General features: G+C 37.0%; 2 protein-coding genes across 4 annotated transcripts in view; one reads left to right on the forward strand and one right to left on the reverse strand.

Annotated features, from left to right (window-relative positions):
* NR1I2 (nuclear receptor subfamily 1 group I member 2) overlaps positions 1-3006 on the forward strand; it is a 50887-nt gene extending 47881 nt beyond the window's left edge. Inside the window, exon 10 of the transcript XR_005216973.1 lies at positions 2371-3006. The gene's annotated coding sequence lies outside the window, so the exon portion shown is untranslated. The remainder of the gene's footprint in view (positions 1-2370) is intronic.
* GSK3B (glycogen synthase kinase 3 beta) overlaps positions 37-21924 on the reverse strand; it is a 280899-nt gene continuing 259011 nt past the window's right edge. For all 3 annotated transcript variants that reach the window (XM_037836235.1, XM_037836228.1, XM_037836219.1), the window contains 2 exons: positions 19795-19893; positions 37-5609 (listed from right to left, as the gene is read on the reverse strand). In XM_037836235.1, coding sequence (XP_037692163.1) covers positions 5542-5609; positions 19795-19893 — 167 coding nt within the window. In that variant the 3' untranslated portion in view covers positions 37-5541. The remainder of the gene's footprint in view (positions 5610-19794; positions 19894-21924) is intronic.

Below are 21924 nucleotides of genomic sequence, written 5' to 3' on the forward strand. Positions count from 1 at the left end.
CCACACCACTGTAAATAAAGAAAAAGAGGACCAGACTTTATCCAATATAAATGTTTTTATTGAAGCAGCAGTCACATGACCTTATATCTAGCCTTTAGAGTAGGCCTGACAGAATGAGCCAGCCCTGAAAAAATGACGTTTCTTTTTTGCACTAAGAGACATAACATGTTTACATACATCATCCAGTACTGGAAATGACTAGACTCAAACACAACGTGTTGGTTAACTAGGAGGCACGGCCCCACTGTTTGTGGTGTTTGTATATTTTACAGGCTATCCCCGAAGACCATTACTAATGGAATGAAAGTTAAAAGAAAATACAGCTACACCAAACCATGAACACAGTAACCGAAGACAGCAGCTTACACAAGTTTTTAAAATTTGTCCCTTTCAGGGATGTTTTCCTTTCTTTTCAAAGCAGTGTCTGCAAGGCTTTCTCTCCATCAATTCAAAGGTTTCCAAGATGGAAGCTGCACCTCTTGAGACTATACAATGGAGCAATAGACCATTTGAAAGAACGAGAACTAGTGTTCGTATCTTGATTTCTATAACAAAGATCCATGTTCTCTAATCGGAGAAATGGAGATGGTGATGTGACTACATATTGCAGGGGCAAAATAGGCAGGAAGAAGAAAGAGGGTTGGGTACTGAAATAAAGACCACACACTGGAATTTTAATTTCATTTCCAGGCTAACCTACTTTTTATTTAATGCAAATTACAGTACCAGTTAACTATTTTCAAACCAAGTCACATAGAACGAAATGTATTTACAAGGGAATGGGGAAAGGAGAGAAAAAAAAAAAAAACATTGAGCATACTTTTCACAAAAAAGTTTATATTTAAAATGAAAAAAAAAATCAGTCACAGAGGCATTCAAGTAGTAATGTTATACAGATTTTGCTTTTCCTTTATATCAAGACAGATTTGCACAAGTGTTTGCAATAGTTTGTATACAACCCACAGTCCTTTATATATATATATATGTATATATGTATATATATATATGTATTGTTTTTTAGATTTGTTTTTAAGATGGAAGTGGTCACGCTAATTGGTATGTGTACAGGCCCGAGTGATCCATCGGCAACACATTTATAAATGCAAATTTTACAGGCAAGCACATTTTCATACATCTATCTGTATCTGCCTGTAGACAGATATAATAAGAAAAAAAACTTAAAAATTAACACAAGGAAGTCTACTTTCTCAAGCTAACCCCTTATGTACTGGTTGTCACTTTGCTTTTATTGCAGAGGTGCAAAATGGAGCAACAAACTTTAATAAAACTGGGCATAACCCTTGTGAAAATAATCCAAACCCCAGGGATTACTTTCAAAAGCCTTTCAAACGTAGACCTCAGTCTGGGACTCTACTGTGCTTCTATAGTTGTCTCTCTGATTTTCAGTGGCTCAGGTTTCTACCAGAAAGAAAAAAAAATTTATTGTAAAGCATGCTTAGTTTATTTTTCCATTTAAGGGATAAGTGTTCAGCTCTGTGATTGCATGATCACTTAACGTGAACAGTAAGAATCAGACAGAATTTTGGTTTAAAACAAATAAAACTCCCCAAACTCCTGGGGATCTGGAATTGGCCAAAATTCCTTTGGAAGATTCCAAAGTTAAATTATTTAAAAAGGAAAGGGAAAAAAATGAAATGCCAGTGTCTTTATATCCACAGGGATAGAGAATATAATAGTCCTCTCAGAAACCTTTGCATTGGTGCAGACAAGATGGCTGGTTAGGCATACTCTGTTAAAACAGAAACCAAAAATACGTATCTAAAAATTAAGAGGACTTAAAAAATGACAAGTCATTGAAAAGGCGGCGCAGTCTCCGCCTTGCTGGAATGAACACACGATGTTTCAAAAACAGCAACCTTTGGTTTGGTAAAATTCGTTTTTTCTTCTATTCAAGACATCTTTTATGGAGTACTTGGAGGCAAAACAAATAATTTTGATTTTTTTCCCCATTCATAAAAGGCCTTCATGTTGGGCACATAGTAAGAATTAAACTGGTTTTATTAAAAAATTAAAATGACATTTCACTAACAAGGGGTAGAGATGGCAGGAGGGAGGGAATGGGCTAAGAGTTCCCTTGTTAAAATAACAGTCCTCTAGCGGCATGGCGACACTCTGCGCAGTAACTGCAGGTAATTGCACTAGCATTTTAGACTGCTGATGTATCAAAACCTGATACTATTTAAGATACTCTGATTTATAAAACCCAACTCTCTCTTGATTTCATTTGGGAGGGAAGTAGATAAGGAGGAGAGAGAGCATAGAAGGCTCCCAGAATCTGCTGTTTGTAAGACCCGTGGTTAGGGCTTGGGGAAGAGACGAGCAAAATCTAATCTATTCAATATCCTCCAGCTCTAGGGCTCCCTGGCGCTAAACAAAGTCCCTGGATGGACTAAGTATGAAACGGAACCGGTCACTGCTACTGAGGAGGAAATACGCTCAGATTCAAAACAAAGGCAGAGCTTGAATGAAATGAGATTAAGAACATGGTTTCCTCTTCCCACTGAGCACGGTATCACTGAAACTTAACTGTGGAAGGGACAAAGATACTGTTTTATGAGTTGAGCTATTATTTAAAAGGAAAAGGAAGTGGGAGAGGGAGACATGGATAAAGGAAACCAGTTACAATTTTAAGAACTGAAAAACAAAAACATGGAAGCGAAGGCACTCCAAACTATAGATACACTATACATTGCTAGTTATTGTTACAATACAGGCCGGTACCTACTGTACAGAGTTAAAACTATATGGCTTTAAAAAGCTCGTCTACATTTTGTCTGATTATTAAACAGAATCACTGCCCTGAACAGTAACTTTTTGCTCATTAATAACAGTTCCTGGGTCCACATATTTACATACAAAACAATAAAACTTAAATTTAAAAACATTGAAAGAAAATATAATGTACAAGCTTGAATTTGGTGAGGAGCTTTTTATTATTATCATTATTATTATTTACAAAAAAATATTCAGAGACCTGGATCTCACTTGTATAAAAGAGTTCTGCGATCCTGCCATGATCCTTGAGAAAGAAAAATAACTGCACCTCAGCCCTTATGCGCACGCACACACACACACAAAACGAGGGAAAAGCACCTGACTTTTCTCTCTTCTTCTCCCACCCCACTTGTGAGGCAAAAATGTGTTTCCTAAAAGAAGCACGATTTTTATGGACTCCAGCAAATACACTAAGTCCAGAGTAGTGTCCTTGTCCAAATGTTTGGTTGGGCAGTTTGGTCTAAAAGCAGGTCCATTTCTGTCACTGACCTGCCATTCAGATTCTTTATAAATCCTTTGTGAAAATAGTCTATTCAAAGCCATTCCCCTTAAGGAATTACACTGCCAAATACTTTCAGACTTCTTTCAAATCTTTAATTAGCTTTCAGAAGCTCGTTATGAAAAGTAAAATTCGATTTGTTTGATTTGGTTTGACTGAGTGTGTTTTCTTTCTCATGAACTCTGATATAACCAGAGGTTTAAGAAAACCCTTTTGTGGCCTTACAGCTTAGCTAAACAGTGAGTGAAAACTAAGATGGCTCACAGTTGTCTTTCTGGGTACTGGTTCACGTCAGCAGGCAGTATGACTTCCTTGGAGTCACACATACTGGATTAAGAAGCAGGAAGGGTGCTGGGGCCTGCATGAAGGCTGCCAAGAGACCCCACTTCCAAACCACCTAGAGGGTGAGACCCCTAACCTGACCCAAGGTGGCAATGAAGAGGGTGAAGGAGGTTACACACAACCTAGGGCTCAGCTCTGCAGCCCTACAGTTATCAGCTAACCTTGGAAGGTGTGTGGGGAGGGAGCAGGTAGAAAGGAAAGGTGGCCATCACTCAAGTGATCTTTAAATGTAAAGAACAACTGATTGTGCCTTAAAGATACATAGGTCAAGTAATGGCCCATAAGCACCAAGGTGACTAAGGTTCATTTTAGAGTATATAAGGCCCACATAGATGCCAACCTTAAAACTATAAAACAAACTAGTTGTGAAAATCTATTTCCTCACTGCAAACATAATCCTTCAATTCTCCTTGTTTTCCAGTGAATATTGCTTTTTCTTCAAAAACAGACTTTGATTCTTATACCATTCACGGATACACAAAGAAAACAGAACAAAAACTCTTAATTGGGTGTGTGGGGAAACAATCTCCTCATGCTTCAACCAGTCAGTTTTGAAACTGCAGACAAAAAAGTAAAGGCAGTATTGAATATAGGTATATTTAACATACATACATACATTTATATAATTAGCTTTCCTATGAATTCAGCAGGTACAAGTGACTGTTTATATCATTTTGATGTAGTTTTTAGTATTCCTACCATCTAAATTCATAATGACCTATCTGACATGCATCAATAAATAAACTTTTAAAAGCATGAGGTTAAAAAAAGCTGAAATTAAATACAGATTCTCGATTTGGATTTAAAGTTAGAACTACATGTAAAATGTGGCAATTTCTGCAAGCTCAATTTTCAATTAAAAGACATGAAAATAAACCAGTAGACTGTTACAGTTCACATTATTTAACTATAGTGTCCTCTCGAGTATATGTTTCCAAGGGAAGCAACTTGAGAAAAAAATATCTGGAAAAATTCATTCACAGTGGTGAGATCTGCCAAAGAGCCCTTGGCCTGTCCCCTTCCTCTAGCTCATCTGCTTCTGGCTCTGCAGCTGGATCTACCTATCCAATACCCTTCTCAGTCTCCTTCTAGGTGACTAGTTTAAAACAGTACTAAGATCTGCAGAGAACCTTTGGTCAGGCAAACAGGGATCCACCTTAGAGCATGCCAGAATTCGGCTTGCTCCTCCTTTGACAGCTTCTTACACAAGTTTTTTCACCACCAACACTGATTAAGAACAAAACAAAATCTAACAATTTAGCAATCTTCCCCCTTATAATCTCAAACTTTATTTACCTCCCTGGTTTATGAATGATACACATTTTCTTTTTTGTCTGCCATACCTGCCACCAACATGCCAAAGGCAAGTCTTCAAATACCCAAGGATATGGATTAATTCTACAAGTGACATTTAAGTCCCCACTGAATTACACCTGCTAAGCTCCCAACCAATTTCAAGCTATGTACTATACCAAAGTCTTACACTGACTTTAAAAGAAAACTGAGTTCAAAAAAAATTTCAACACAGAACAAGGTTTTCTTCTTTTGTGAAAGGGTCATGAGGCAGGAGTTATATTTTAAAAGTACGTAACAGCAGACTTTGATAAAAAAGAAAAGATTGTCGTGGGAGAGAGATTGTGTGTTCTAGTGCTCTGCTTTCCCCCTCCCCACAACCTGTCCCACCCCCTGGTTTTCCCTCAAAGTGTGAATACAATGAAATTGGTTTGTATTTATAGATATTTTACAAGGTTAAATAAGAACAACAATAATAATAAAAAAATTGAACACTAAAATGAACAGGTTTTTTTTCTCTTTTTAATTTTCTTTCCAAACGTGACCAGTGTTGCTGAGTGACACTCAAGTAACTGGTGGTTTTTCCTGTGCAGCTCGCTGCTTGGGATTGTTCAGGTGGAGTTGGAAGCAGATGCGGAAGCGGCATTATTGGTCTGTCCACGGTCTCCAGCATTAGCATCTGCAAATCAGAAGTCCCAAGAAAGAGCATGAGCAATGCTAGACCATCCCAAAGAGAACAATTATATTGCCTCAGTTGCAGAAGTGAGCTGTGTTGGCCTTCCAAGCTGTATATGGAATGTTGTTTTAAATATGGCCAACAGGCATAACCCGGGTACAAGGAAGATAGTATCTTTGAATACAGACTCAGGGAACCGGAGTCCATTTTTGTCAAAGCCCTTGCTACAGCTGGGATCAGCAGTACATGAACATCCAGCTGGAGTCTAGCTCACTTGAAAATAAATGAACAGTGCACAGCAGGGAAAACTTGCTAAAAATTCTGACCCATGTTAAAATATACCATCATTTAAGTCAGTAAATGGGTGGAGGCAATGAAAGAATATGGGTCAGTGATGACAGGCAGAAGCACTATATGAAAATCAAACTCTGCTTTTTGTTTTCCAGGTATAGTTACTCTTTTATTAGTCATAGAAATGGGAGACAACCAGGCAAAAAAGAAATAGCCACAGTAGTATCAATTCATTTATTCAATTCAATAAAACATTTTATAGTCAATTACTCTGGCATTGAGCTTCCTTTGCCTAATCCTTTGGAAACACGTACAGCTGAATGAAACTTACGCTCCCCCCTTTCCTCTTTAAAGTTCATTATTTCATAGGGCCATTAACATTTAAGCAAACATCTAAATTGTGTCCAGGCTGGCTCTCCACCCTGCATGGGCAACAGACTGCTGTTTCAGCAGCCAGTCAAGGTGTATCCATGTCATCACATACAATGACTGGGAATGTTCTCGGGGCCAGAAGACTTTATGCTAAGCTCTCTGCAAGGTGGGCAACTTCCAACAGCCACTTCTCTAGGAGCCAAATAACCCTTGGTCATTGTAAGAAAGGGTTAAGTTTAGCTTTCACACAAAGGCCACATGGAATAGGGAAAAATGGAGACTGGGCAGCAGAACTGGCTTAAACTGGCCCCATGGTGAGGGGAAGAAAAGAGAGAGAGCGCGCCATGATGTAAGTCTAGAAGCAGCACCAGTTCCTTATATGGGAAAGATAACCAGGGTTACTGGAATGTAAAAGGATGTGGGGGGTATGGTCAAAGATGAGAACTCTCGGTGAAAAATCTGAACTGGTTAACTCTCTGATAGTTCGCTCTCTCAGACAGACTGTACCCTCTGGAGTATCCAGCCAATGGAGAAACGGGAGGGACTTGCGTTTTAGGCCTAGAACATAAAACTTTGCTATGTTCTATTGTTCAGCGTGCCTGCCACGTTTCTGGCTGTGCATCCGTTCTTGTAAGATCATGAATAAATTCTTTTCTCCTCCACAACCGGGTGAGCGTTTTTAGGTATAATGCTTGTTTCTAACAGTCATCAAAAATTGTGTGATGTGCTGGTTTGAAGCTGTTATGGACCCCAGAAAGGCCATGTTCTTTTAATCCATTCCTGTGGGGACAGACCTATTGTGGGTGGGACCTTTTGATTAGGTTGTTTCAATTGAAATGTGACCCAGCCCTTTCAAGGTAGGTCTTAATCCTTTACTGGAGGTCCTTTATGAGGATAAAAGACAGGAAAAGCCTAGAGAGCTGAGAGAGAGAAATACCCAGAGAGCTTGGAGAGAAAAGCCCCAGACATGCTAAGACAGAAGCTCAGAGAGGAGGCCACTGGAACCAGTAGCTGAAAGCAACGAGATCTGGGAGTGAAGGAGCAGCAGATGCCAGCCATGTGCCTTGCTATCTGACAGAGAAACTCCGGATGCCAGCAGCCTGTCTTCAGAGTCCAGGTATCATCCTGCTGATGCCTTAACTGGGACACTTTCATGGCCTTAGAACTGTCAATTTGTAAACTAGTAAATCCCCACTGTAAAAGCCAACCCATTTCTGGTATGTTGCATTCTGGTAGCTTTACCAAACTGAAACAGATGGTGACGCCAAAAAACAGACCCAGATTTCCTCTCTCTCAGACTGAAGGGATTTGTAGCTCTCCTGTGCCTATGATGAGCAGAGACCATGAAGTAACCAATGCTTTGGCTGAATACAACATTTGGTCTTAGATCTTTCTACTTTAAAATTTTCAACTACAGCAAGAAACAAAGGGCCCCAAGGATACACAGGAACTCTTAGGGATTAGCTGTTCAGTTTATCATTTCTGTAGCCACTCTATAAAAACCGTACTTCCTTTCTAAATTCCTTACTTTCCTATCCTCCAAACAATCTGTTAAACAGACATTTAACCCAGCCTTTAGGGGAAGAAATGTGTGATCTTTTATTTTGAATGGTTATTCCCCCCCACCCCCCCCGCAAAACAACTAAAACTGCACCTAATCCTGTAGTCATGTAAATAAGTGTGGACATTATGGTATCAGAGTCCATGCATTTAGGTTCATATCACCCATGGCCTGAAGTTAAAATTAATTCATCAGGATGGCACATGTGCAGGAGCAGGACAGGGATGTGAAAAAACCTACTCTCCCAAGACAGGTAAATAGCCTTTTCCAATAGTTTCCACAGTTGGGTAACTATGTCTTAATACTTTATTCATGACTTCTGGCCTTCCTTGGATAGTCCCTGCTTAGTAGGAGTTTTACTCTTAATGATCATCCAACTTTTCATCAATTCCTGTCCAGGTCATGGATTCCTCTAAGCCTTTCTCAGGGGGGAAAAAAACGCATTAATTTTTTTTATGATTCAGACACACTGCATTAAAAACAATGTTTAAGAGAAAGCTTGGAAGGCCACAAAGCTATTGCAGAGTTATGTTTCTCAAAAAAATTCATGCTAAAAAAAAAGCTAAAAGTTTATTGTAGCATTTCCCATGCTCTGGATGAAACTTAGGACCCATGCATGATCATCATCAAACGGACTTCCCTCTCATTCTCACCCAGCATCTAAAGATGACAGAAGTGTCACATTCTGGTCTTCCCCAGACTTTAAGAGATTTACCAGTTATCAAGAATACACGTTATCTGTTTGATTGCTACATTAGCACACATGCCAGCACTGCTAGCAGCTCTAGCCACGGTAGCCATTGGTTACATCTCCTGATAAGCCAAGGCTGAGTTCAATAAATACCTCACCTATTTGGCCAGCCAGTCCATTTATTTTAATTTGCTCCTTGGCAAAATCCCCTTTAGCTATTGTTATGGATTGAATTGTGCCCCTTCAAAAGATATGCTGAAGTCCTAAACTCTGGCATCTGTCAGCATGACCTTATTTGGAAATAGGGTCTTTGCAGATGTAATTAGATCAAAGATGAGGTTATAGAGGCATACCCCATTTTATTGTGCTTTGCGGATATACCATTTTTCCAACAGCATGTGTTCACTTCTTGTTTTTGTGTCACATTTTAATTATGTACATTTTTAAATAGCCATAATACTACTGCACACTGAACAGACTACAGCATAGTGTAAACATAACTTTAATAAGTACTGGGAAACCAAAAAAATTGTGTGACTCACTTTATTGCAATATTCATTTTATTGTGGTGACCTGGAACTAAACACACAGTATCTCCAAGGTATGCCTGTACTGGATTAGGGTGAGCCCTGGTGTCCTTATAAGAAGTCCATGTGAAGACACAGGCACTGACAGACACAGGGAGAAGGCCATGTGACGAGAGGCAGAGACTGGAGTGATGTGTCTATAAGACAAGGAATGCCAAGGATTGCTGGCAACTACCAGAAACCAGGAGACAGGCACAGGAACAGATTCTCCCTCAGGGCATCTGGAAGGAACCAACCCTACTAACACCTTGATTTCAGACTTCTAACCTTCAGAACTGTGAGAGAATAAATTTCTGTTATTTTAAGCCACCCAGTTTTTGGTGCTTTGTTGTGGCAGCAAACTAATACAGCTACCAATTTGTAGATGTCCTTTCACCGGCTACAGCCTGTGAGCTATGACATTCCTAAAACTGGCCTCCCCTTCCTTGGATGAACTCATTGATTATTTTTTTTTTTTTTTTTTTTTTTTTTACCAGGAATGAATCCCAAGTTGTCTCTTTATTTATCTATGTTCTGTTCATTATTGCTCTGTACATACTTGTTTACAGTATATAAGAATTATGACAGATCATCTTTGGTTGTACATTTGTCAGTTAACATTTAAGGATATTTTGTGATTTAACCTAGTCATCATAATTATGTTTAGAGTTGATTGAAAAAATAGAAGTTGAAAATTAAAATTTTCAGCTACAGTTTTTACCTCATAAATATGTGCATGTGCTAATCTGTTGAAAAGAACTCTGATTTCCTTGCCTACAACTCATTACAGAATTCTGCATTCAGCAGTTCCAGATCACCTCACAATCTTACATTTCAATTTATTTTTCATTAATATGTCAAAAGGAAAAACTGAATTCATGTCTGAATTTTGTTGTAAAGCATTCTTGATAGTTATTTTTCCCATTCTGATATTCCTGGTGTGAACTCCAGATGAAAACTTTTTCACCTTGATTTTAGTGTTGACATTTCCTCAGTATGAGAAATATAACATTGATTGATAAACTGAAAACACCAAAGACTTTTCTTCATTCTATATATACATAGAATGTATGATACAATGTGAAACTTCACATGTGTTCTATACATTGCTTTGTAAGTAAAGAATTTCTCACATTTTTTCATTGAGTATGCACTCCATCAAATATTATATCTTGTTCTCCTAGAATATTCACCTCCTAGTAAGGATATTTCTGTCCATTTTTATGGTTTAGGAGTTATTCCTACTCTAAGCTATACTTGTATACTGAAGGATGGAGCTAAGCTGAAATTTATTATAGGTAATTACAGACTTTGAGTTCATCCTAAAATAGTAAAATCATGTTATTTAAAGATAGATTGTAAATAAAAGCATTTACCCATTTATTACATTGAGAGATATTTATTACATTCCTCTGTGAATTCTTTTATTTTAAATGTTAGAGCTGTGGCTGAAGACTCTTCCATAAGCAAAACATATTTAATGAATTCTCTGATGTCCAATAGCAGAATAATGTCTAAAGATTTTCCTACTTAGATGGGAGAAATGTTTTCTCCCCAGTGTTAATTACCTTATGTCATCTAAGACTATCAGTGAAGCATTTCCCACATACATGGCAGGTGTATAGTTTCTTCTCACTGTGAGTTCTTTCATGTAACCTAAGTTTATCACATAAATGGAAGGATTTCCCACATAGATGGTAGACTTATACTTTCTCCCCAGTGTGAGTTCTTTCATGTTGCCTAAGTTTTCCATGTAGACAGAAGGATTTCCCACATGGATGGCCAACTTATGGTTTCTCCCCAGTGTGAGTTTTCTCATGTTGCATAAGTTTATCATGTACATAGAAGGATTTCCTACATAGATGGCAGACACATGGTTGCTCTGCAGTGCGAATTCTTTCATGTTGCCTAAGGTTACCACATTGATGGAAGGATTTCCCACATGTATTGCAGACATTGGGTTTCTCCCCAGTGTGAATTCTTTCATGTTGCCTAAGGGCACCACAACGACTGAAGGATTTCCCACATATACTGCAGATATTGGGTTTCTCTCCAGTGTGAATTCTTCCATGTCGCCTAAGGGCATCACATTGACTGAAGGATTTCCCACATATATTGCAGACACTGGGTTTCTCCCCAGTGTGAATTCTTTCATGTTGCCTAAGGGTACCACATTGACTGAAGGATTTACCACACATAGTGCAGACATATGGTTTCTCCCCAGTGTGAATTCTTTCATGTCACCTAAGGTTACCACATTGACTGAAGGATTTCCCACACATAGTGCAGACATATGGTTTCTCCCCAGTGTGAATTCTTTCATGTCACCTAAGGTTACCACAATGATTGAAGGATTTACCACATATATTGCAGATATTGGGTTCCTCCCCAGTGTGAGTTCTTTCATACTATCTGAGTGTAGAACTATCAGTGAAGTCTTTCCCACATACATGGCAGACATATGATTTTACTTCAGTATGAGTTTTCTCACATTGTCTGAGGGTTGTACTATCTGTGAAATCTTTCCCACATCTGTGGCAGACATATAGTATCTCCACATAGTGAATTCTTTCATGTTGCCTAAGGTTAAAACTTTGACTGATGGAATTCCCACATAGATGACAGACATATAGATCCTCCACAGTGTGAATTCTTCCATGTTCTCTAAGGGTAGAACTACCAGTGAAGTCTTTCTCACATAGATGGTAGCCATATGGCTTTTCTCCAGTGTGTATTTTCTCAAGTTGTCTAAGGCCAGAACTACTTCTGAAGACTTTTCTACATAGATGACAGTTATATGACTTCATCTGGTTTGAATTTTCTTATTTTGACCAATGAATGAATGATAATTGAGAATTCTTTGAAATTGTTTGTTTACATTGGGTTTCTTTCCCATGTCAGTCATTGTGGAGTGAGTGAAATATTCTCTGAAATCATTCCTTTCAAGGGGATCCTCTTCATTGTGAGAAATATTTGTCTGGCTGGTAGATGTGTCCTTCTTAAACATATGTTGCATGGTTATCATTTCTTCTTTTTTATGGTCATTTTCCCTGCCTGGATTCTGTACTTGGAGAAACCTTAATCCTTCTCTCCACAGTTCTCCTTGGTCTAACTGTGAAAGCACTTCTGATATGTAGACCTGATACCCATGAACACCAGATGACTGATATTCTCCAGCATAACATCTCTGAACATCTTTCTCTGGTTTGTGTCCAGCATGGCCCACTCTTCCTTGGTACAGTTGATAGCTACATCATTGAATGTCACTGATTCCATATAGGCCGCGCCTGCACTCCAGCCCCGCGCGAGAGGCTCATTGATTATTATACAAGTATAATAATCAATGAATAAATAGCACAAGACTTTCTAAGTGAGCACGTAAGCAGAAACAAATTCACCTTTTGAACAATTAAATTTGACAAGTGATTCATGCTCAAGTTTGTAATTTAATGACCTATATTTTTCTCTCAATTATTTTTAAATCACTTTGTGGGTAAAATTTTAACAGCTAGTTATTTTGATTACATATATCCTTGACACCTGAAGTCACAACTATACTCATTAATCAGGAAAAAAACAAAAAAACTTTGCTAGATGTAATGAGTTTCACTTAAAACCAAATGACACATGCTCTTGCTGAGAAAAAGAACAAAGTCTGTTGTTTTTTTGAGACAAACTACAGGAAGGGGAAAAGCAAAACAAAGAAATATTAGGTTCTACAAACTCACAGCTGAATAGTAGCTCCAACAGACCAACTGGCTTATGGACTAAATGAAGCTACACTTTGTAAGCTCTTCAGTCCCATCAATAAAGATGGTTAGACAGATAAGTGCATTGGCCCTTGGCTAGGTAAAGTGGGAGTTGCTTACCCAGAGGTGGCTAGAAAGAAATTAGCTGAAGAACCACCCAGAAACAAGGCAACACAGATTACTACCTTTTTAGAAATAACCCAGGAAACATAATTGAATCTGAATTAATATGGACTTTCTTAAAATACTCATTAATTTTAAATTATGATAAACTGGATTTGGATGTTTATTCTAACTTATGTAACTTTTCAAGTATCTAAAGAGTGACTCTTTAAAAAGTAGCAAAGGTCATTTTGCATCTCTTTGAATTCCCTTCCCTTTATGTACCTTCTGACATCTTTCTTAAGCTTAATCCAATTTCACAAATATTTACTGAGTCTGAAGTCTACCTGTACAACTTAAAAGCTATGGATTTTGGAGCAAGTTATTTAATCTCTCTCCCCCTTAATTTTCTCATCTGTAAAACGGAGATTATCCCATCAGCCTATGATATAAGGCCTATCAAGTGCTTAGCATAGTACCTGGCTTATAGTAACCGCTCAATAAATGGAAGGGTGAAAGAGACATCTAGCTGCAGCTGCAACAGACGTTTTGAAGATGGCTTTTGAAACCTGACACTGACATTTTGGAGAATGCCATTTTGAAACGCAACCTGGGGGCAAGCAGACACCAGACACGTGCCTTCCCAGCTAACAGAGGTTTTCTGGATGCCAATGGCTTTTCTCCTGTGAAGGTATCCTATTGTTAATGCCTTACCTTGGACACTTTATGGTCTTAAGACTCTAATTTTGTAACCAAATAAACCCCCTTTATAAAAGCCAATCCATTTCTGGTATTTTTGCATAACGGCAGCATTAGCAAACTGGAACACTGTATCAGGTAATAAACCTGGATGATCTAGCCTCAATTCCTCACTTTCCCTTTCTCTCTATATCCAGTGTATCAGCAAGTTCTGTCCATTCTCCCTCTAAATGTGGCTGAGCAAATGTGCCAATGTGGAGTAGAAAGGAAACATGAATGGAAGGTCCCACATTTATAAACTTGCTGACAAAGAAAAGAAGAAAACAGGCTGAAAGTAGAGGACAGAATAAACATAGGAGGAGGGGTTCTAAAGGCTCTAACACATGAATCTGGATTCTGGAACTACGGGTCTATAAAAGTTAAAGCCTTTTTATTTTCTAGAAATGACAGAAATGTCCATTGTCTGGCCCAGAGCTGTCCAACAGAACTTTCTACAATGATGGTAAGTTCTATCTGTACTCTCCAATGTGGTAACTACATGTGTCTACCAATCTGAATACATTCAAATTAAATGAAATTAAATAAAAGTAAAAATTTAGTTCCTTATTTGTCCTAAATGTATTTCAATTTCTCAATAGCTACAAAATGATTTGCTTTTTAATGTTTTTACTGTTGACTTATTAATGAAATGGCCTATTTCAGGTATAACAAATTAGCCTTTTTGTTTTTGCATACACTTTATAAGTATACTTGGGTATCTTAAGTATACTTTTATTCTCTTATTTCCTTTATGACACCCCCACCAATCTCTCTCAAGCCCATGTGTGTTTCTACATAAAGAGGATACTCTTTCTACAATAGTTAGAAATGTCTATAACAAACATATCTTATGACAGGTCAATTCCTCTAAAAAATAAAATTTTGGCAGCCAGGGATATAATATGTTATTTATACTGTGTAGCTAATTTAGGATGGTTCTATTCATGCTGCTCTAAGGGAAAATGCCTCTACTATGTAGCTATGTCTCAGATATTAGCATTATTAACTGACACATGAACAAACAAGACCGTTACAGAGAATCAAAGGTATACCCTAAGTTTATATTTAAATTGAAATCATTATCCTACACTAATAAATGAAAGTACCACCTACAAGGAGAAGGACAACTTCATTTTTTTCTTTATAATGTCTATTATTATTTTGACAACACTTAATGTAATAAAAGGGGATGGGACCTCCTCATCAAAGCATCACCAACCTTCTTTTCATATTATTCAGAGATAATGAGGTGGTACTTTCACCAAACAGGCCTTCAGTCACTGAACTGAAATCCAGATGCTGGTGCAGCAACCCATCTACCAGGAAACCTGTAGGGCCTGTCAACAAGACTGTTTATATTTGATTTGCCAGCAGTGGAGAGGTCTCAGCTGCCTGTGAGCTCAAGGACAGAGTCCATTTTAATCAAGATGTTTGGCTCTTTAGGGCAGGGAATGAGGGCCATGGAGACACAGGTGACATTTTATCTTTTCTTTAAGTTGAAATATCTAATTTAGGAATAAAGAATTTAAAAAGGCATAGGAATAACACAGGTGACTTCAGGCAAGGAATTGAGTACACTGAGGAACACCTAGAAGAAAGTTGATACGATATTTATTAACTTAAACAAGATTTTACATTACATTTGGAGGGGGTTGGGGGAACAACCCAGATAAAAATTTGACTTAACAGAAGAGAATATGTTTTGCACAGAAAGAAAGAATCTAGAGGTGATGCCCAGCACTGCTCTGCTGAAATAATGACTAAGCTGGTTAGATTTTAGGCATCTGTGTACTAACCTGCAAAGTGAACTTGAAACCTTAATACAGATACAACTGTATTAGTGTAGCTGAATTAGTCAAACTGTAATATAGGAATGAAAGTCTATATTTCAAACACAGAGTGAACAGGAGGAAATGGGTGCAGCATTGTATCTGAAGATGGCGTACACATTCATTGGCTACCAAGTTGGTACTGCCCTATGAAGGTGTACATATGCACACTGCACATTCCCTAATCCCACCCTGAGCTGGCTGGTGCTAAGGTAATGGGGAAACTGAAAAGTGCCTGTACTGCCAGCGGGAAGTATAAAATGGAACAAGCTTCCTGGAATGCACTTTGATGACATATGCACCAAAAGCTTTAAAATTCTTCATACCTTTTGACTCACCAATTCTAATAGAAATTATTTTAAGAGACTAAGCATAGCTTTACGCAAAGATATTTTCGAAGAATTTTTCAGAACAGCAAACAAAACCAAACCTGGACATAACCCAAATATTTAAGAATAAGGAATTAAATAAATTATAGTACAGGCTTAGAATACAGGTGCAGAACACTATATAGCCATATATCTCCACCTCCAAAATCCAAGACAGCATAAGCCCATTAAAACAAACAAACAAACAAAACATAGCATGTCTCTCTATGTCCATTTAGGGAAAATATAGACTCAAATATAACATAATGTTGCCTGGGATTATCTTTGGAAGTGAGGATATGGGAGATTTTTACTTTCTAAAATATATTATGTCTTTAATAGAGAAAGCATCACAAGTTTTTATACCTATTTTAAAATTCTACACTTTTACAAAATTCCACATACATTTGAGTTAAAATAAAGAAAAGGACAGGGTTAGGAAGAGGAACACCAGTGAGGACATCTACTGCAGATTCTATAACCAGACAGGATATGGATACAGGTTTCCCAAAGTATGTTCTAAAACTGGCAAAAAGGCAAAGGACATGACAGCACTTGGGAAGGGGAATGGTAGGACTCATTTTAGAAAAGTAAGCTTCCGAAGAATTGACTCAATTTGCTTAACATTTTATCTCTCAAAAACAGTGGAAACAAGTAAACAATGGGATAAATTATTATTCTGGGTTTAATTCTGCTCAACAATAAAGAACTGGCTGGTAATACAGAAGGTGACAGGATTAGAATTTCTGGGGCGAAAAGTACAACAGTAAGGAAAGGGACTACTGGGCTTATATATGAACCACAGATTTTAGCAAAATGAATTTTAAAAAGTTCTAGAGAACAAATAGGTAAGATTTTGTGGCTAGAGTCTTCAAAAGGGGCTAATAACTAACAGGAAATTGAAAATTATAAGTAAATGAAATTCTGACCAACCAACTGCAAAGAATTTGAATGCAAACAAAAGGGAAAAGAACTTAAAAAAACAGCCAAACAGGATTTTCTATGATGAGTTCATAAATGTATAAGTTTAAGTAGAGTACATAATCAAGGAAGAAGAAAAATAACAATGGAAATCTGAAGAATAGGCCAGAATTGGTTTAAATAAGATAACAGCAGGAATGCTTCAAAGCAAGATCAAGAAAAGTTAAGCCCTCTGCCAAGACAAAATGACAGAGAAGACAGGCCTTGGCCAACCCCTAACATGATTCCCCTTCAATCTGGAAAGGATATAATAAAAATCCTAATAAACAATACATAGTCCAAGGAAGGTGAGGCAATCTGCATATTTTAAATGTCTCCAAACCCTGAATCAAGAGTCCAAAAAACACATTCTAAAATAGATTTTAAAAATCCACAGTTTATACATATTTAGTCATTAGAAATTTCCCTAAGTCTTAAAAAAAATAAAACACAGATTAACCTCCATCTACGATAATAGGGTTACCTTTTCAATGGAAAAAGGCTAAGTTTTCTTAACATCAGCAAAGCATTTTACAAAGTTTTTCATAACATTCTTATATAGATGAGTATTGTAGGATTGTTCTGTAGCTAAAAGAACAAGAGGGATAACTAATCACCCAGAGAGCACTGAAGAGTAATCTCTAGTAAGCCTTGTCTAGTCTCATTTAACATATTTTATCAGTAACCTGGTTAAAGGCAAAAAAAAAATCTCTCATAGGCTCTGCTTTGCCCTGCTTGATAAATTTTATTAATTGCTTGGATAGAGGCAAAAAATGAATGTGTTTATAAAATGTACATGTGCTATAATTGTATAGAAAACCTGTTACCCTGACACAATAGAACATATCCAGGATTAGGATTTGAAATTCTTATTAGTATATAAGGCATGTTAGCCATCATGAAAAATTTGAAGGACTTTTGCATAGAAGGAGAGGGTTAGTTCTATATAACGCCGGGGGTGGGAGTGGGGGTAGTATCACTGAGTAGAAGAACATACAGGGGGGACAAATTTCAGGTCGAGAAAAGGATTAACTTTCTAACAGAGTGATGAAAAGATGGGAAGTCCCTATTCTTGCAGTAATGAGTTTCCAGTCACTGAATATACATATGCATGGGACAGATGATCAGTCCTCAATAGGTAATAAAAGAGGTGAACTGAAATCAGTGGTTTCCAAATCTAATAGCAGAACCCTTACAATGAAAGAAACCTTACTCAGAAGACCAATATACAAAACAAAGAGAGAAAACTGCTCTAGTTGAAATTCCCTGTGTCTCAAACTATGTAACTGGTATTGGACCAGAAGCTCTCTTAAAGTGGTAAAACTACAGTATCTCAAGATGAACTCTAGATGGTCCAGATGAATGATCTCTCCAAATGAAGTAAATGAGATGGTCCATTGGGGCTATGGAGAAATTCAGAATTCTATTTCTATTTTTTTAAATCAAAATAAGAAATCATACTTTATGGACTAAGAGTAGTATATATATTTTTCAAGAGATTCCCATGTCAATCAGAGCCATGATCAACTATAAACCTAGGCATTTTAAAAACAATTTTAAAAGAATATGAAAGTTTTAGGGGAAAAAAACCCAACATCCATACCTACTAATTTAACGCAACTGTTTTAATTGTTGTATATTTCTATCTAGTTCTTATCCATATGCAAACACATATTTCAGAATAGTTATTACTGTCATGGCTCATAAGATTTTTAGATTTTCCCTACATAAATTAGGGTATTTCCATAAACATCTAAAACGTCATAATAATTATTTTTATGGCTACATAAAGATGGAAATTCCACAATGTATTCAATCAATTTCCTACAGTTTACCATTCAGATTAGATTGGCTTTCCTTTTGGTTATTATACAATCATTTCAATTCACATTTCTGTACAAGTGGCTTTTTTATTTCTACTAGATTTATCTTAAAATTAAGTCCCCTAAAGTGGGTTTAGTGTACTAAAAAGAATGAACTCTGAAGGCTGTTATACATACATATACATACATAAACAAATATATATGTTTTACAACAGGTTTTTATCAATTCACCTGCAGTCACTACCTGAAGCTTGAACACAAGGAAAGGGTAGTTTAAACATTTGCAAAAAGAGTTCCCTCAGTATTAATGTCATCAAACTTGACAGATGCACCATCTTTACCACTGTTAAAAAAGGTGAGAAAAATAACTATTACAATACTTCACTGTACTAGTCGGTCTTAGTTCTTTCGGAGAGGCTAATGAGTAACAAATTAACCACATCTCCAAATAATCTGAATACGACTTTAGGTCACAACCTGAATAAGAACAGGTCTGTTTTCTTCAATTGTCCAGGAGAGTAAAACAGAATATATCAAGATTTCAGTCTACAATGTACTTAACATTTAACAAGACCTAATATCTAAAAGCCACTTAGTAGTTTTGGTTAACAATAAATTCCAAAGCTTATTTCATGATAATATAGCTAATATGATTCATGGCTGACAGCATCTTTGTCAATCTGCTTTGTTTTTCTTCTGCTTTTATCCAATCAACTTTAGGACTGAACTTTGCTCTCATGTCAACATATAATCTTGGAATACTACATTCTTACTCAATGTAGTAAGGAACACTGGAACAATACAAAAAACTCCTGAGGCAATCATTTAGGAGTCTCTGTACTCTGATGATCTTGATCAAGAAGCAAACCTGTGTGACAGAACCTGAACTTACATATTTATACCACACACACACACACACACACACACACAGACACACTTTTCTCGCAAATAAAGTGTTACTGCAGTCTTCTGTTTTCTGCTTTTTGGAAATAAAGAGACATTAAATTCACATTTGGCTGTGCTATGTTTTTGATAATTTGAAGGTATTCAGTGCTCACATTCATCAAATGAAATGAAGGCAATCATGTTATTTTTTTCAAACAGTATATTTTTAAAGAAGAGACTTAAGTGTCCCCACCTGAGGGTGCTGTGGCATTTGTAGAGGTTGAAGCAGATGCTTGAATCCGAGCATGAGGAGGAATAAGGATGGTAGCCAGAGGTGGATTACTTGACAGTTCTAGAGAAAAAGTAAGACACAAATGTTAAAATGCACTCTTAACTTTGAATGGGAAACTATAGGAACAAGGATAAGATACTGCATCAAGATACTGGTTTAACAGGAAAAAAAAGACAAGATAAACCTATACCTCCAACCTAAATGAGCTAATAATTGGTTTATAAAGTCCACAGAAATGCTGTGGTAAAAAACAAAGGCACTATCTGCTAAAATTAGTATATGTCTGAGAATTAAAGATATCTTGGGAAAGGGTAGTGGCCAAAAGTTTGAAAGTTATTAAGATAGTTTTCCATCTTTCACCGATGTAAGCAAATTAGCTTTTCCCACACTACTCTACAGTATTTGACTACAAGTGAGGAGATGGCATCACAGCAGAGGACATGACTTAAGTCCCTGTGTGTATGCACGTACATGCATGTACAACAGCATACACAGACCAACCTACCCGATTGTTTATGAGCCAATGGCAGATAAGACTTTCATGAAAAGCAGTGGACATGAGATTAAGAAACATCTACTTCAAAGTCTCACTGCTTTTATTAAAAATGTCTTTATTAAATTATACTTTGTTTTAAACTCAGTAAGATTATTTATTACTTTTAGAAGTTTGAAATAGGCTTTTACCTGTAGGTGGAAGGTTACCTCTGTGAATTGTATACAGCCTGGCTTTCTTTACAGAATCAAGTTCTGCATATGAGCCTTAAGAAATTATTTTAAGATGATATTGGGTCTAATGATGAAGACAGGTAGCAAGTAATGGTGGTGGGCTTTTTGTTTTTTCTTTGGTAGTTAGGCTGTTTTTATTTTTTATTATCACATTTTTAAAAAATTGTGGTTGTTCACATACCATACAATTATCCAAAGATCCAACATGTACAATCAGTTGCCCCCCGTACCATCATACAGCTGTGCATCCATCACAACATTTAATTCTTTTTTCAATTTTTAGAACATTTTCATTACTCCAGAAAAGAAATAAAGACAACAAAACAAAACAAAAAACAGAAAAGGAAACTCAAATCCTCCCATACCCCTAAACACCCCACCTCTATTGTTGACCATTGTATTGATATAGTACATTTGTTACTGTTTATGAAAGAATATTGAAATACTACTAACTGTAGTATGTAGTTGCAATAGGTATATATTTTTTTCCTATATGCCCCTCTATTATTATCTTCTAGTTGTAGTGTCATACATTTGTTCAGGTTCATGAAAGAGATTTCTAATGTTTATACAGTTAAACATGGACATTGCCCACCACAAGGTTCACTGTTTTATACATTTCCGTCTTTTAACCTCCAACTTTCCTTCTGGTGACATACGTGACTCTGAGCTTCCCCTTTCCACCACATTCACGCACCATTCAGCACTGTTAGTTATTCTCACAACGCGCTACCATCACCTCTGTTCATTTCCAAACATTTGAGTTCAACCTAGTTGAACATTCTGCTCATAATAAGCAACTGCTCCCCATTCTTGAGCCTCTTTCTATATCCTAGTATCTTACGGTTCATGTCTTTGAGTTTACATATTATAATTAGTTCCCATCTGTGAGACCCTGCAATATTTGTCCTTATGTGTCTGGCTTATTTCACTCAGTATACTGACCTCAAGGTTTCTTCATCAACCCATTTTTTTAAGACGGTTTTGTTCACACCCCATACATTCCATTCTAAGTAGACAACTGATAGTTCCTTGTATAATCACATATTTATGGGTTCACCACCCTCACCGCTATCTATATAAGGACATCTCCATTTCTTCCAGAAAGCAGGAGGAAGAGTAAAAGAAGGTAGACAGGCAAAAGAAAAAGAAAAAAGAGGAAAATAAAACAAAACAAGACAGCTAGGAAGCAGCAAAAGGAAAGATAACCTTAAACTGCAGTAAAACAAAGAGTCAGACAAAATTACCAATGCCAAGAGTCCCATACGCCTCCCTTATGCATTTAGCCTTGGTATACTGTCTTTGTTACATTAAAGGAAGAATAATACATTGTTTCTGTTAATTATAGTCTCTAGTTTACATTGA

Source organism: Choloepus didactylus, chromosome 1 (genome assembly GCF_015220235.1).
Source record: "Choloepus didactylus isolate mChoDid1 chromosome 1, mChoDid1.pri, whole genome shotgun sequence".
Lineage (NCBI taxonomy): Eukaryota > Metazoa > Chordata > Mammalia > Pilosa > Megalonychidae > Choloepus > Choloepus didactylus.